The sequence below is a fragment of the Cucumis melo genome, chromosome 6 (genome assembly GCF_025177605.1).
Source record: "Cucumis melo cultivar AY chromosome 6, USDA_Cmelo_AY_1.0, whole genome shotgun sequence".
NCBI classification, from domain to species: domain Eukaryota; kingdom Viridiplantae; phylum Streptophyta; class Magnoliopsida; order Cucurbitales; family Cucurbitaceae; genus Cucumis; species Cucumis melo.
In genome coordinates, this window is record NC_066862.1 from 28,794,089 (window position 1) to 28,809,633 (window position 15,545).

Genomic DNA, 15,545 nt, shown 5'->3' on the forward strand with positions numbered 1-15,545 from the left:
ATATTTACAAAATAATAAAAAAAAATATTATATTATATCAACGATAAACACTAATAGAAGTCTATCAATGTCTATTAAATACATCGATAAAAGTCGATCGATATGTATCCTTGATAGAATCAGAAATTTTGTTATATATTTTATAAATATTTTGATTTATAATACTATATTAATTTGAATGCCCCTAAAAAACATTTTAAATTTGTGAAAGGAGAAGGGGACAAAAATTCATCCACTTTTTAATCCAAACATATATATATATATATATATAATACATATGTATATTAGATGATGATTTAGGGCAAGTGGGTTGTCCCACTTTTATTTCATACAAAAAAATTTCCACCATTAGATCCACCCTTCCTTTTGCTTATTTATACTCTCTTCTCCCTCTCTTTTTAGTCCCAAAAACTTCATCTTCCTCTTCCACTTTTAATTTGGTGATTGCCAACATCATCATATTGCATTATTATACATATCCTTTGAAAGTTTCTTCCATTATTACTCATATACCTTCTTCTTCCCTTCTTCATTTCCAAACCTTCAAAACTCTCCTTCCATGGCTTCCCTTCAATCCTTTGAGGATCAGGTAAGCAAGCAATCAAACAAACAAACATACATGTTCTCTTAGGATCAAAACATGCATATACTAAAACATCTTCATGCAACAAAATGAATAATGATGTTTTATTTTGATATTTTTTTCGATTGTTAGAGTAAGTTGAAAGAAGAGATTGCAACAGCAGAAGGGTTCACTCTAGATGGAACAGTCGACTTCCATGGTCGTCCTGCTATTCGATCAAAATCTGGAACTTGGGTTGCAGGAATCATAATTCTCCGTAAGTTTATGCTTCTACACTAACTTTATATCTCAAACTCTCATTTCTTAATTTATTATATATCTATTAAACTATATTTTATATAAACAACATATCGATGCTTCTTTCAATTTTATTGTCTATTTTTAACGTACTATAAGTATGAAAAAAAGCTAACTTTGTTTTAAAAAGAAAAATAGAATTTTTGTTTTCTTTGAATAAAAACCTATTTAATTATATAAGAAAAGATGTGACGAGATACGAATACGGTAACGAAATAGAAAGAAATAATAATGTCTCTAACCTTATGTTGAATCGGTGTATTTAATTTATATATTTATATATTTACGTGCGAAAAAGGTCATATAATAAAATTGAAGGCTGAAATTTGGTGACTAGATTGATTGAATTGAGGAGGGAAAAAAACATTTATGAAGTTGAAAAGAACTCAACAAACAAAGTCTTGTCTTGAAAGAGTGTTTTATGAGAGTGATTCATTCTCTTTTGGACAAAGCCATAAATGCTAACTATTATTATACTAACTATATTATAACTTTACCTTTTTCCTTTTTCTTTTTTCTTTTATTAAACTAAATATATTTATAAAATATAACCTAATAATTTTAGATTGTGTCGATTTGAAAATTCGTTAGAGTAATTTGTAAATATTTTGAATAGTTTTGTCATTTACAGTCATTTTTCTAAAAAAAAAATCTATTTTAATATCATTTTATTTTAATTATTCTCTTTGTAGTTTTTTAATATTTTAACTTTCTGTAATTCAACGGATATAATGTTTATAATATCAACCTCGAAATTCAATTGTACAAAACCCAAAGAAAAAGAAAAACTTTTAATTCATAGGGGTTGAATCTTTTATACAGCGTTTAACTTAGTGAAGGGAAAAAAAAGTCATTTGTTTCTAAAATTAACATTAAATGCAATAAATGTCTTTAAAATATAAGGCTAACTAATACTTAAATTTTATTTTTTTAAAAAAGAGTAAAACTAAAATTTAACTTAACTATTTCAAATACAACAAAACGTGGAGTGGGATCGAATCTTCAACCTCAGACGTATCGATTAGGATATTTAATAATAAAAGGAAATTTTTCTTTTGTTTTTTAGAAAATGAAAGTTAGGAGAAAATTTGATGTAGGCAACTTGATAATTACTATGTACACAATTTATTTATTTCTAAAACCCTATTTTATTACTCTCCACAATTATATCTTTATTTTTATATTTATCTATTTTTCGAATATTGCAAAATTAAGAATATTAAAGGAAGAAGAAAGAAAGATGATAATTATTTAAAGTCACATCGATATTTAAAATTATTTAAATGATTGATGAGAGACTTCAACCATTTTTAACATAATACCAATATTCTTTTCTTTTCAAAAACATAATACTTAAAACATTAGAAGAGACTAATATTTAAAAACAAAAATTAAGAAACAAACTCCAAATATAAATAAATTTAAATTTTTATTCAGATTAAATTAAATTTACAATTCTGTCCCTAAAGTTTACCCTTATTTTCTGTATTGGTTCATATATAGATATATAGATATATAGATAACAGATATAGTCCTATTTTTTTTTTCCATTAAAAAAGGTATATCATAAATGGCCATATTTTCCTATTTGTTTCCCTCCAAATTAAAATAAAAAAAAATCATAATATTTGAATGAAAGTTTTGAAAATTCACTTATTGTGTTATTTAAAACATCTAAAACACCTCTTTAATTGTGCAAAAATCGATTTAGTGTTTAATTTCATACTTAAGTCTAATTTTCACATCATTAAAATTAATTTTCAAATGACTAAAAGCTTGTTTATGAATTATTTTGAAAAATGATAAAAGTCGATTTAACAATCATAACATCATATTATTAAATTTCTATCGATATCTCCGTATTGTTTCCTTTTTTTATTTTTTTGTCTATATAGTTTATAAAAAAAATATCCATCGGAATCGATATTTAATTTTTGAAAAAGGTAATTATTTTTGTCCTATACAATAGTAGATGTGTTGTACGGATAAGGAACTACACATTCTACACGGAAGGAAGGGGAAGGCAAAAGGGAAAAGGAAAATTTTCTCTTGGTTCTAAATGCTGCCACGTGGAAGCATTGGATGGTGGGGGAAAAGACTTTGAGAGTTCAGCCCTAAATTTTGGGCCAAGAGGGAAATGGGCCCACAATCCCCTCTTTTTTTCTAGTAGCCTTAATGGGCCCCAGCCCACATTATTTGACGGCTTTTTGGGTGGCTGCTTCTGATTGGTGGGTGACGGCTTTTTTAATGACAGCCTCGTCAAGTTGTTCAATGCTAAGAAAATTTAAAACATTGATAAACTGTATCTTCCATTTGGAACCACAGTGCACTTGCCTATCTACCTTAGGATCTATCCAGATTTTGATTACAAAAAAGAATTGGAAGGTGGGTACGATGAGACGTTTCGTATTTATAACATTTCTGAGTTGGAGGATAGAGATCTAAAGTTTAGGAGCCTAGTACAAAGAATCTAAGTTTATGTCTATTCGGGTTGGACTTAGTTCTTAATTCTACTAGAAAAACTACTCGGTTAAAAGAAAAATTAATGATGACTTACGGAAAGTTCAATTTTTTAACATTGTTGAAAAATATTCTCCATGTTCTCATTCTCATTTCCTGTTTAGTGGAGGATTTGCCATCGTCTTGTTTATGGTTGCTTAATTTTCAATTTCATATTTTGTGTATTAAGTTTATGGTTATGTTTGTGAATCAGTGAACCAAGGATTAGCAACGTTGGCATTTTTTGGAGTTGGAGTGAACTTGGTGCTATTTCTTACAAGAGTTTTGCAACAAAACAATGCTGATGCTGCTAACAATGTCAGCAAATGGACTGGAACTGTTTACATCTTCTCTCTTGTTGGTGCCTTTCTTAGTGATTCCTATTGGGGAAGATACAAAACTTGTGCCATCTTTCAAATCATCTTTGTCATTGTAAGTTTTTTTCTGCTTTTGTTGTTGTTGAGTAGGAGCGAATTCAATTTTGTGCTTACTTTTTTCAAAAATGGCAGGGCTTGGTGTCATTATCACTCTCCTCCCACCTCTTCTTGATCAGACCTAAAGGATGTGGCGATGAACAAACGCCCTGTGGAAGTCATTCCAAGACCGAAATTTCCCTTTTTTACCTTTCCATTTACCTAACAGCTCTCGGCAATGGCGGTTATCAACCCAACATCGCCACATTCGGGGCCGATCAATTTGACGAAGAGTATCAGAAAGAAGGTCACTCTAAGGTTGCCTTCTTCAGCTACTTCTACCTTGCACTAAACCTTGGATCCCTCTTCTCCAACACCATTTTAGGGTTTTTTGAAGATGAAGGTATGTGGGCTCTCGGCTTTTGGGTCTCCGCCGGGTCAGCCGCCGCTGCTCTGCTTTTGTTCCTCATCGGAACTCCGCGTTACAGACACTTCAAGCCCACTGGAAACCCCCTTACGAGGGTTTCTCAAGTCGTTGTCTCTGCGGCGAAGAAATGGCGGGTTAAGGTTCCGTCTGGAGGAGAAGGGTTGTTTGATGATGATGGAAAGGAAAGCTCCAACAATGGCTGCCGAAAGATTTTACACACTCATGGATTCAAGTAAGTGATTTTACACACTCACATTCTTGAGCTTTCTATTGATAATGTCAATGAAATATGAAAATGATCTTAAAGCTTTTAGGATCAGAGAAGTACAACTTTTTAAGGCACTCTGTTAGGAAGAAAGTGCAAAAGCTCATATTACAACACATTCAATTCAATTAGAGTACTTAAATCAAACTTTCAAAAAACAAGCTATCAAACTATAAACAAACTTTGGTTGCATGTTTTCTTATTTATTCTTCGTTTAAAAACACTTTTGTCGAATTTGAAGAATCAAAAATGTTTTTAACCTTGTCCTTTAGAGACTCACGCAGTTAATTTTTAAGTTCTTGTTTCTTGTTTTTAACTAATGCAATAATATATTACAGGTTCTTGGATAAAGCAGCCTACATTTCCTCGAGGGATTTAAGTGATAAAGAGCAAGGAGTGAACAACCCATGGCGTCTTTGCCCAATCACTCAAGTAGAAGAAGTAAAATGCATTCTAAGATTGCTCCCAATTTGGCTCTGTACTATTATTTACTCGGTTGTCTTCACTCAAATGGCCTCTCTCTTTGTCGAGCAAGGCGCAGCCATGAAAACCACCATCTCGAACTTCCACATCCCACCTGCAAGCATGTCGAGCTTTGACATTCTTAGTGTGGCCCTCTTCATCTTCCTCTATCGTCGCGTCCTCGACCCATTTGTTGGAAAATTGAAAAAATCTAGCTCCACGGGCTTGACCGAGCTGCAACGAATGGGGGTCGGGTTGATCATAGCCGTGATGGCAATGGTCTCGGCGGGGATTGTCGAGTGCTATAGACTTAAATATGCCCAAGCTGATTGCACACATTGTGAAGGATCAAGCTCCTTGAGCATCTTTTGGCAAGTTCCACAATATGCATTGATAGGAGCCTCTGAAGTTTTCATGTATGTAGGTCAACTTGAGTTCTTCAATGCACAAGCTCCCGATGGTCTCAAGAGCTTTGGAAGTGCTTTATGTATGACATCAATCTCTTTAGGCAACTATGTGAGTAGCTTATTGGTGACAATGGTGATGAAGATTTCGACTGTCGATCGTATGCCGGGTTGGATCCCAGGCAATCTCAACAAAGGTCACTTGGACAGGTTCTACTTTCTTCTTGCTGCATTGACTGTGGTTGATTTTGTGATTTACATTGTTTGTGCCAAGTGGTACAAATCAATCAAATTGGAAGAGAAGTATGAACAAACCGAAGAACAAGAAAGCTTCAAAGTCTGAAAATGAAAATTTTGAGTTATCCCTTTGAAATAAGAGGAAGAAGTAAAAGTGATCTAAAAGAAAGGGAGGGAGTTCTTTCCATTTTGGTTTGTTCTTCTACTTTACATCTATTGAAATGCCTTGATGGAGATTTGATTGAAAAACGTTGGCAATGTGACCTTACTTCGATGATAGTTTGACTAATTCTGTATAGGAATCATCATTTGCTACCTCTACATTTCTATATCATGTTTATCACTTTTAAACAAAGGGATCATGTAATTACATGATAATCGAAAAAGTTATTTCTTTTAACTTTTTTTCTTTATGGTAAATCTCATATGTCGTGGGATCAAAGTGTATGAATCTATTTTCTTGTTAGGAAAATGTAAGATCATTTTGATATTTATTTTATGAAATTAGTGATACTTGAGGGTTTGAAGATAAATGTTTTAATTTTTATCGATTCATTCGAGTATATTTCATCGTTTATAATCTCATCTTAAAAGTTGATAATTCAACCATGAATTTGTAATATTCTATTGACAGTATAATCGATTAATATGAATATTTGAATGCAATTAAAAAATTAAAATTACTCGAATGTAGTCGTTGGTATGCTCTCATCAAAATTTATAATTTGTCTTTGTATTAGCAAATTGTGTAACCAATAAGTTAGAACTTAAAAAGTATATGTATGGATTATATTTAATTTAACAATCAATTTAAACACATTTTGAAGCTTCATGTTCGATTCTTTCATGTTATTTCAAATATTTTAATAAATCGAGCTTCAAACTTCATATCATCAAATCACTTAGCATGATGAAGTTCACTTTCCTAAAAACTTAAGTTTTCCTGCGTTGTGGTAATAAGAATTAAAAACTCATGTTAGATAAGGTTCAAAGGTAAAGATCTTTTTTCTTTTTCTTTTTTTATCTATTCGACTCGGTAAAGATCAATATATCAACTTTTGAAATAGTAATCATTGTTTTATCCATAAATTATAATTAAGTGGGCAAAAATCTAACTTTGTTAGCAATATAAATGTGAAACATTTAGGGCCCGTTTGATAACGTTCCTGTTTCTCGTTTCCTGTTTCTGTTTCTAATTTTTAAGAAACGAATTTGTTTGATAAAGTTTCCTGTTTCTTGTTCTCAAAATAATAAGGAACGTTTCTATTTTATCTAAGAATTTGTGGGAACAAAAAAAACAAGTTTCTCTCGTTTCGTTCCCATCTTTATTTCTTTTTGTTTCTCTTTTCCTCTTCCACTCGTCTTCTCCATTCTCTCCGGCTAGGCATCTCCCTTCTCCGTTTTGTCTTCTCTCCGGCTAGGTTTTCTCTTCGGTTTTGTCTTCTCTCCGGCTAGCTGTTCTCTTCGGTTTTGTCTTCTCTCGTCTAAGAAAAACGACTACAGATTTCTCTAAAAACCGCAACTTTTTGTGCTGGCGAATGCCCTTTACTCCTGCAGGCTTCGGCGTTTAGCAGTATCTATTGGGGTAAATCTTCTGGTATTCTGGGTTGGTTCTTCATTTTAAGTTCTTTAATTATTTTGCTTCCCGCCTTTCAAATTGTGTTTTATTGCCGTTATGGTAGCTAGTAAAGAATAGAGGATCATGATTCTTGGGCTATGTTCTTTAATTTCTGTATGTTTGTTCCTTCTTTATCTATTGGGGATGTTTTTAATGTTTACGAATTCGAGTATTATTGTTTTCAATTCTCTCCTGACATTGTCTTGTTTGATAAAATATTTGCTTATTAATATGCATGGTAGGTGTTTGATATAATGCCGCTTTGAATTGTTTTGCTTTCTGTCTTTGGCTTTCTTTTCAAGTTCAAACTCTTAGCATACTTTCTATCATACCTTTTTGAGAGTTGGGATGAGTTTAGGTATTTGATTTTTTTGTGGGCTTTTCCAAATCCTTGCCCATTGATCTTCGTTTCACTACAAGATGCTAGAGTCCTGCAATTGGATAATCTTCTCCTGTTGTTAGTTATTTTATGGGAAAATTAATGTTTGGACTGCAGATTGCAAGAAATGCTGTCTTTATGGTTTTTCTAAATTTAGTGAACTCGAATGAAACAATTTCTCTTCTCATGCTGAACATGATATATCAAATTCCCATTTCTGATGCTGATTTAGTACAAAAGTTCGAATGCTGTTGAATTAGATTTACCCGAGTTACATGTATTGGTTGCATAGAGATTTAATACTCAGTAAAACTTCAGTCCTGTCTTTGCCCACCAACTGAGATTTGAATTCAATTAGTCATGATTGAAACCAATAGCATACATCCAGCTGCTCTGTTTTCACCTTGGTTTGTTCAGTTCAAAGGAAAATTTTGGTGAAAACAGAAGTTGTTGAAAATGGATAGATCCTCCTGGTATGCTTAACAAGCCAGTATGGAATATGAATGCATCTACTAACTTCATTCTCTGTATAAAATATGAATGTTTAACATATGATATTTAACAGTACAGCTTCCAATTTCATCCAAAGACTTTTCTCTATCACTCCCATTTTTCCATCAACATCGTAATTAAATTGAAGGGAACCTAAAAGTCAAGAAGTTGGGAAGTCTCTTTGTAGTGTTGATATTTGGTCCACATGTATGGTTTTTGTTTTTTAGAAAACTGAAAAACATTACTTATTTGTGATGTATGTAAACATAGTGTTATTGTACAATGATTCCATGGAAATGTTAGAGAAGAGAACTGAATATAGAATTTGATTTCGAGACAAGAATGTTCAGTCTTCTTGACCAATATATCTAATTTGTTACTAATAGAACTTAAGTTATGATTTCTGCCATGACTTAATAATTTCATCATGAATGTTCATGAAACAGTATTTACAAAAATATATAAAAATCTATTAACTTGTCAATCTCAAAGCTTAATTACATAAATATATGTTGTTTAAACTATATATTAATTCTATTATGTTTTCTTTTGCTTTTGCAATTAGCCATGTTTGAACTGAACTGATATATGTTGTTTAAACTATAAACATTCTGTTTGTTTATTTTAATTTTGCCACTAATTTTTGGATTTGTCATTATGTAGAAAGGATGTCACAAAAATCAACTGAACAACTTTGTGTCGATGACGTTGTTGAGATTGATGAATTAAAAGGTGAGGGACCATGGTCAAATAAAAGTGAAACTTTGTTTGTAGACTTAATGGATGAAGAGGTTGCAAAAGGCAATCGACCAACTACAACATTTACAAAGACTAGTTGGAATTATATGAGAAGCCAACTAATTGCTAGTGCAGGATATAATTATTCTCACGATCAATTGAAAAATAAGTTTAACAAATTAAGACAAATGTACAAAGACTTCAAAAAGATATTGAGTGATATGACAGGAAATGGTTGGGATCCATTATTAGGTACCATCAATCTTGAAGAGGAGCAATGGAATGAGCTTTTTAAGGTATAATAGTTGCAGTTTTTTTCAATTGCTAATCATCTTTAGGCGAATAAGAGAGCTAAACAGTTTTCATTTTCTATAGGTGAATAAGAGAGCTAAAAAGTTTAGAAAAAGTGGTTGCCCACATTATGAAAAGCTCGTAAGGATTTTTGGAGATACTACTGCAACAGGTGTAAATGCTTGCCCATCAACAAGACTTATTTCAGATTCTGAAGATGAAAATGAAAATGATGTTGCAAGCAACACAAACGTTGGTGTTGAAGAGAATAATAAAGGAAAAAGCAAAAAACGATTTCGAAGAAAGAAAGACGAATTTGGCAGTTTCTTCTCATCATTCTTAGATGTATATGCGGAGAATGCAAAGAGAAAGAATGACATCCTTGAGAAAAGATCTTTTGGTTGTACATCTAGTCAAGTTGATGAGAGTCAAACATCAAACAAAAAAGATGATCTCCATGAAGAGTTGATGGAATGTTTAGACATTTTAAATACAATGGAGGATGTTGATGGAGAGGCTTATTCCAAAATACTGAAACTCTTGCACGGAGATCTTGCTTGGAGAAAGCTATTTTTGCGCATGCCCGATTCAAGGAAGAGAGATTTCATAAATAGTCTTTAGATGTCACTTAGGGATGTTTTAGGATTATGTCATTTACTTTTTAATATTAGACTTAAACATGGATTTTGTATGTTTGACTTTGAATTGATATGGACTTCAATTGACTTTATGGTTTGTGTTGTTTTTTAACATGGCTACGTTTGATGTATTGAGATGGATTATGTCATAAATAGTCTTTGATTTGTACATTTTTTGTGTTTGATTTAGGGATATACTAGTGAATTGATATGGACTTGATTCAAGATAATCATTCTGATGACGGTTTTGATTCTGACGACGATGATGATGGTATTTGCATCCTTTTTACTTTATTCTACATGAGCTTCAACAGGATACAATATTCAAAACAACCATGTAGAACCTCTGCACTGAGAGGACATGATTATGTGATTGAGTTGTTAAATGGAAACGATAGTAGATGTTTTGATTGTTTTAGAATGAAAAGAATTACATTCATAAGGTTTTGTGAAGATTTAAAATCAAAGACAAATCTGAAATCATCTAGGTATCTTACCGTTCAAGAAAAAGTTGCTATATTCTTATTAATCATATCACATAATGAAAGCAATCGTATAGCAGCAGAAAGATTTCAACATTCGGGTCATACTATTTCTCTAGCTTTTAACAAGGTTTTGAGGAAAGTTTGCAAGCTTGGTGGAGAAATTATTCGTCCACCCAATATGGACACTGTAGCAACGGAGATCGTATCAAATTCAAAATATTACCCTTTCTTTAAGGTAATGCCTTAACGTTTTGATTTATTTTCAGAAATATAATGTTTAGAAATATATTTATGTTTTTTTATTATCCTTTAGGATTGTATTGGTGCTATTGATGGCACTCATGTTGCTGCAAGCATTCCCCAAAATGAACAAATACCGTTTCGTGGAAGAAAAACTAACACAACATGGAATATAATGTGTGTTTGTTCATTTGATATGTTATTCACGTATGTCATGTCTGGTTGGGAAGGATCGGCCAATGATTCTCGTATACTCCAAGAATGTATCAAGAATCCCGAGAATAAATTTCCTATGCCTAAGAGAGGTAAGTAATTATGTGTTTTTCAAAACTTTAATTCCATATTTGAGTTTATGATAATTTTTTATTTGCTTTATTACATGCAGATCAATACTATCTTGTCGACTCAGGATATTCAAATATGCCAGGATTTTTAGCACCATTTCGAGGTCAAAGATATCATTTACGAGATTTTAGAGAAAGGAGACATCGCCCTCGAGGTAGAGAAGAAGTGTTTAATTATCGACATTCTTCACTGCGAAATGTCATCGAACGTTGTTTTGGTGTGCTGAAGGCTCGATTTCCTATTCTTAAGCAAATGCCTCCGTACCCGATCAAGACACAAAAATATATACCGATAGCATGTTGCACAGTTCACAATTATATTAGATTGAATGATCGTGAAGATGATCTTTTCAATGACTTTAGCAATGAATTAATGATCGTTGAAGATACACATAATTTTTCGGCCAATTTGCAGAGGGATATAATTGAATTAGATGTGAGTCGACAGCATTTACGAGAAATGGCCCGAGCGAGAGATGATATTGCAAATCAAATTTGGGCAACATTTGAAGGATAGATACAATTTTATGTTTATGTTATTTCTTTTATTTGTGCACTAGGACTTTTTGTATTAAATGATATAAAGTACTTTTGATAATTTTCATTTTTATGTTTAATGCAGGACATAAATTTTAACTTAATGTTTAATTGAATTACATGTGAATAAAATAAAAATAAATCTTGAAGATGAGCAATCAAACAAAACTATTAAACAATAAATAATAAAAACAGGAAACAAGAAACAGTTACCAAACACATTTTCTGTTTCTGTTTCTTTTTTTAAAGAAACAAGAAACAGAAACAGTTATCAAACATATTCCTGTTTCTTGTTCTAAAGAAAGAAGAAACAGGGAACAAGAAACAGAAAACAGGAAACAGGAAACAGGGAACAGAAATGTTACCAAACGGGCCCTTAGTTGCTTCAATGTAAATTCGTAGGATGTTCTTGTTCGAATTCATAACATGGTAAGTAGTAGAAATTGATGGTTGTGATATTTTGGGATAGGAAAAAAGAAAGAATACATAGGGATTCAACGGTCGAACTACAACGGATAAAGAAGGGGAAAATGATGAATTTTTGCTTCATTCCTTCACCATTTCTTTCCTATGGCTTCTATTTTTCTCAATTCATGAGCTCACGAATCCATCTTCTTCCAATTCACTGATTCTTCTTCCTTCTTCTTCTTCTTAAAGCTGCTTCTTCTTCTTCTTCTTCTTCTTCTTCTTCTTCTTCTTCTTCTTCTTCAGCTGCTTAATCATGAAGTTCTCTCTGAAACTCCCTGATAATCAAGACCACAAAGCCCCAATTATAAAGGGGAAACTTCCAATCACCATGTTCAATCAACCCTTTACTTCTTCTTTCACTTCCGCCATTAATTCCTCTTCCGACCTCTCCTTTTCCCTTTCCTCTAATTTCCCATCTGGCCCTTGTTTCAAGCTCACTTACTCTCCCATGGTGGCTTCTCCTTCCGCCGCCTCCACTACTTCTCCTTTTACACTTTCTCTCAAATCTGGGTTAGGGCTTTTTGGCTCTCCGGAGGATTCTCCTCTTGTATTTTCATCTCAGTTTTCTCTTTCCCTTTCGAAACCCTTTGTTCCCACTTTCTCTCTTCTCTTCAAACCCCAATTTGGTCATTTCTGTTTAAAGAAGAGTACTTTTTCGGGTGTTCATGATCAGTTTTCTGTGATTCAGCCTAACGATGGGGTTCAATTGGATTCCGGGTCTGGTTTGAATCCGAAATTTGGAAGTGGGTTTGGTGTGGATGAGTCGATGGGATGGCAGGAACTGAAGCTGGAGAGTAGTAGTGGGGGGCATGGTTCTAAGGAGGAGTTTGGAGATCATTCTGAGGGAGGAATTCAGAGGCATTTGGCTGATACGAAAAGCCTTAGAGATAGTGTTTTCTCAGGCGTTGCTGTAATGGCAAGGACAGCCGTTCCTGTTACTAAACAGATGGCTGTGAAGTTTAGGTGGGGGATGAACTTTCCGACAAATCCGGTGACGAAAATGCCATTTCTGACTGTGAATAAGATTTCAGTGGAGAGAGTGGATGAGGAAAAGGAAGAGAAGAAGAAGACAGGAGAGAACCAAGGGGGAGATGTGGAATTGTTGAAGGGTATGTTGTGTTGGATGAAAAAGGATGTGGAAAGTTTGGAGAAAGAGAACAGAGAAATGAAACAACTTTTAGAGGAGATAAAGCTGGGAAGTATGGCAAATAGAGCTGCATCATCTTCTAGTTTGAGTTATGGTGAGTTGGAGTCATGGAGGAACAAGAGTGGCTGGGAAGAAAGCAAGTCCAAGAACAGTAGGAATGGTGGACAAGAAAATGATTGGAGGAAAAAGAAGAGTTCTGAAGAAGTAAATGATGGTAAGAACAGTAGGAGAGGTGGAGAAAAGAATGGAGGGAAGGGGCATAGTTCCATGAATCGATCAAACGATGTTGAATCGGAATTGGAGAGAGCTATCAAGGCTGCTTCCCAAGTCAAAGCATGAAGTAGAAGTAGTATTTGCAATATATGAATTTTTCTGGAATGTATATAGTTCCATTACATTTCATTTAACCATCGACTTCCAATGTCTGAGGAGGATAACACGAAAGGTCAGCACGAATGTTGCAGTTTCTTTATATTATGCGTTATCTCTTGACAGTAAACTGTTTAAAAATGTGGATAAGTATTGCATTTCTACATGATTCGTTTACCTTTGTAATTTTACTTTGAAGTGTGAGTGTGCAGTTGATTAGATTTACTGGTAACTACTGGACCATATCTGGCTATACTTTGTTTAGTGACATTCACTAGAGTGATGAATTCGTGCATATATTTACTAGAGTTTAACTAATTGTATTATATGTACTTGGGAAAATTTTGTGTATGGGACTTTACTGGATAGAAAACTGTTTCATTGAAAATATGAAGTATATACAAAAAGGGTAGGGGTTCGGACATGACTTTGGCCAAGGAACCATCTCCCAAAAATGTACTATTCTTTATCTCTAACTGAAGGGTAAAAGGAAAGCTATGTTAACATAGTTTTGAAGGGGTGACCTCCGGAGCAAACCTTGAGAAGACGAGTCTTATTGCCAGGAAGAACAGCTAGCAAGAACCCTTCGTCCTCTAGGCCTACGTAATTTATTCCTAAAGAAGCTAGGAACCTAACCCGAGACTTATTAGTAAAGAGGAAGGAGGAAACCCCAGTACTTTCGTTGGATTTGGTATACACTATTGTATCCCAATAGAACAAAGGAACCTCATCATATCCCATTGTCCTTTAATTTTAGTTTATGAATGCCTGGAAGATAAGTTTCTATGCAAATTGAAGTTGCAGTGCATTAATTAGTCATTTTCTATTCTTGAGTATAATGGACCAACCCTCTAATGTTATGCTGGTGTCTGATAGTATTATTTTATTTCATTCCTTTGTACGAGTCTGGTTCATCTATTTGGTTATTTTGTTGTAGCCTATGTTTTGATCACCTTCTCTAAAAGTAATGGACAATGAAGGCTCCTAGTCAATAAAGTCATACATTAGAGTATTATTCTTCTGAAATCGGAATGAGCTAGAAAGTTGAAGTTGGACCAGGTTTGGTACTTTTAAGGCAATGTGTTTTACAAGTTGTTTCTTGATCGGTAACAATAAGGTCTATATTTGGCGAAATTCTTGGCAATATCTTCCTGCTTCCTCCTTATATCTTTTTCTAAAACTCTCTATCTGGGGAAAGCTAGATGAAATCCACAATACCCTTTTGGTTTTCGTCTCCCACGCCACTCACCATGACTCAGCCAAACCAACATTTAGCTTCACAGTTGAGTCTTGACTTGTTTAGTTGAACTCGGAGGATTTCAAACACCTATCATAGCATGTTTGTTCTTGTTGGAGCCGACTCCGTTGACATTGAAGCTTCTGACTGCATCAGGGACTGTTGTTTCTGCTTTCATTGTTTCTCTTCTTGCTTATGTTGTCCATGATTGCTTTAAGTAACCTTGTATTTTTGGTGACTGATAGTCCAAAGTAGAAGTTGTTATTATACCTGCAATCTGGTACTGTGAAAGAAAAACATTTTGGATTAATGAAAAACAATGAAGGATGAAACAAAGCAAAAGCTATATATTCTTATTACTGTTGCAACGTATTTATCCGAAGTGTATTGAGAATTGCTTCTTCTCGGAAGGCGGGGGATCGAACATTTGATTTATAGATAGAGATGGATGTTTTAACCACTAAACTATGATTTGGCGTGTGTGCAATTAGTAGTAGTTTTTGGTACAGTGTGTATGCAAAAGTAATATGATTTTGTCAACTGTTATCTTTTGGCAAAATGCATGGTTTTGTCCCTAATAATAAAGTATATTTTGACATTAAATAATTCTTTTGTCAAATAATTTTATTATTTTTTCGGGCACCATGAACAAATTTATTTAGATTTTGAAGTCAAGTTTTAAGAATAGATACGGGTGTCCAAATAAACATAGTTCAATAGCAACTGTTTGGAAAATAAATGTACACAAATATTATTTACGAACGTTGTCTTCAAAAGTTAATCAACATCTGCAAAATTAACGTTGGATAACTTATATATTTTTCCATAATATATGTATATACGTTAAGAATTTTGTCCTTTATTTAAATAAAACTTTTATCATTTCAAACGTTACAATAATTTAGATATAAATCTTCAAACTTTCATAAGTATTTTAAAACGTCCTTACAACTAGAAATGTAGTGGAACATGTTC

The 15,545-nt window shown here is 33.3% G+C and overlaps 4 protein-coding genes across 4 annotated transcripts; all 4 read left to right on the plus strand.

Annotated features, from left to right (window-relative positions):
- The first annotated feature begins 313 nt into the window (after positions 1-313).
- LOC103490806 (protein NRT1/ PTR FAMILY 7.3-like) lies at positions 314-6,120 on the plus strand. Its single transcript, XM_008450500.2, has 5 exons — positions 314-589; positions 716-839; positions 3,594-3,811; positions 3,889-4,451; positions 4,823-6,120. The coding sequence occupies exons 1-5, from the start codon at positions 560-562 to the stop codon at positions 5,691-5,693; spliced, it is 1,806 nt and encodes a 601-aa protein (XP_008448722.1). The 5' UTR covers positions 314-559; the 3' UTR covers positions 5,694-6,120.
- A 2,609-nt stretch (positions 6,121-8,729) lies between these two features.
- On the plus strand, positions 8,730-9,815 carry LOC127149950 (L10-interacting MYB domain-containing protein-like). Its single transcript, XM_051086431.1, has 2 exons — positions 8,730-9,110; positions 9,190-9,815. Exons 1-2 carry the CDS (start codon positions 8,745-8,747, stop codon positions 9,724-9,726), a joined length of 903 nt encoding a protein of 300 aa, XP_050942388.1. The 5' UTR covers positions 8,730-8,744; the 3' UTR covers positions 9,727-9,815.
- Positions 9,816-10,406: 591 nt separating this feature from the next.
- LOC127149740 (uncharacterized) lies at positions 10,407-11,329 on the plus strand. Its single transcript, XM_051085608.1, has 3 exons — positions 10,407-10,463; positions 10,542-10,773; positions 10,854-11,329. The coding sequence occupies exons 1-3, from the start codon at positions 10,407-10,409 to the stop codon at positions 11,327-11,329; spliced, it is 765 nt and encodes a 254-aa protein (XP_050941565.1).
- Positions 11,330-12,070: 741 nt separating this feature from the next.
- On the plus strand, positions 12,071-13,303 carry LOC103490807 (uncharacterized). The gene has a single exon (XM_051085609.1). The coding sequence runs from the start codon at positions 12,071-12,073 to the stop codon at positions 13,301-13,303; it is 1,233 nt and encodes a 410-aa protein (XP_050941566.1).
- Positions 13,304-15,545: the final 2,242 nt, after the last annotated feature.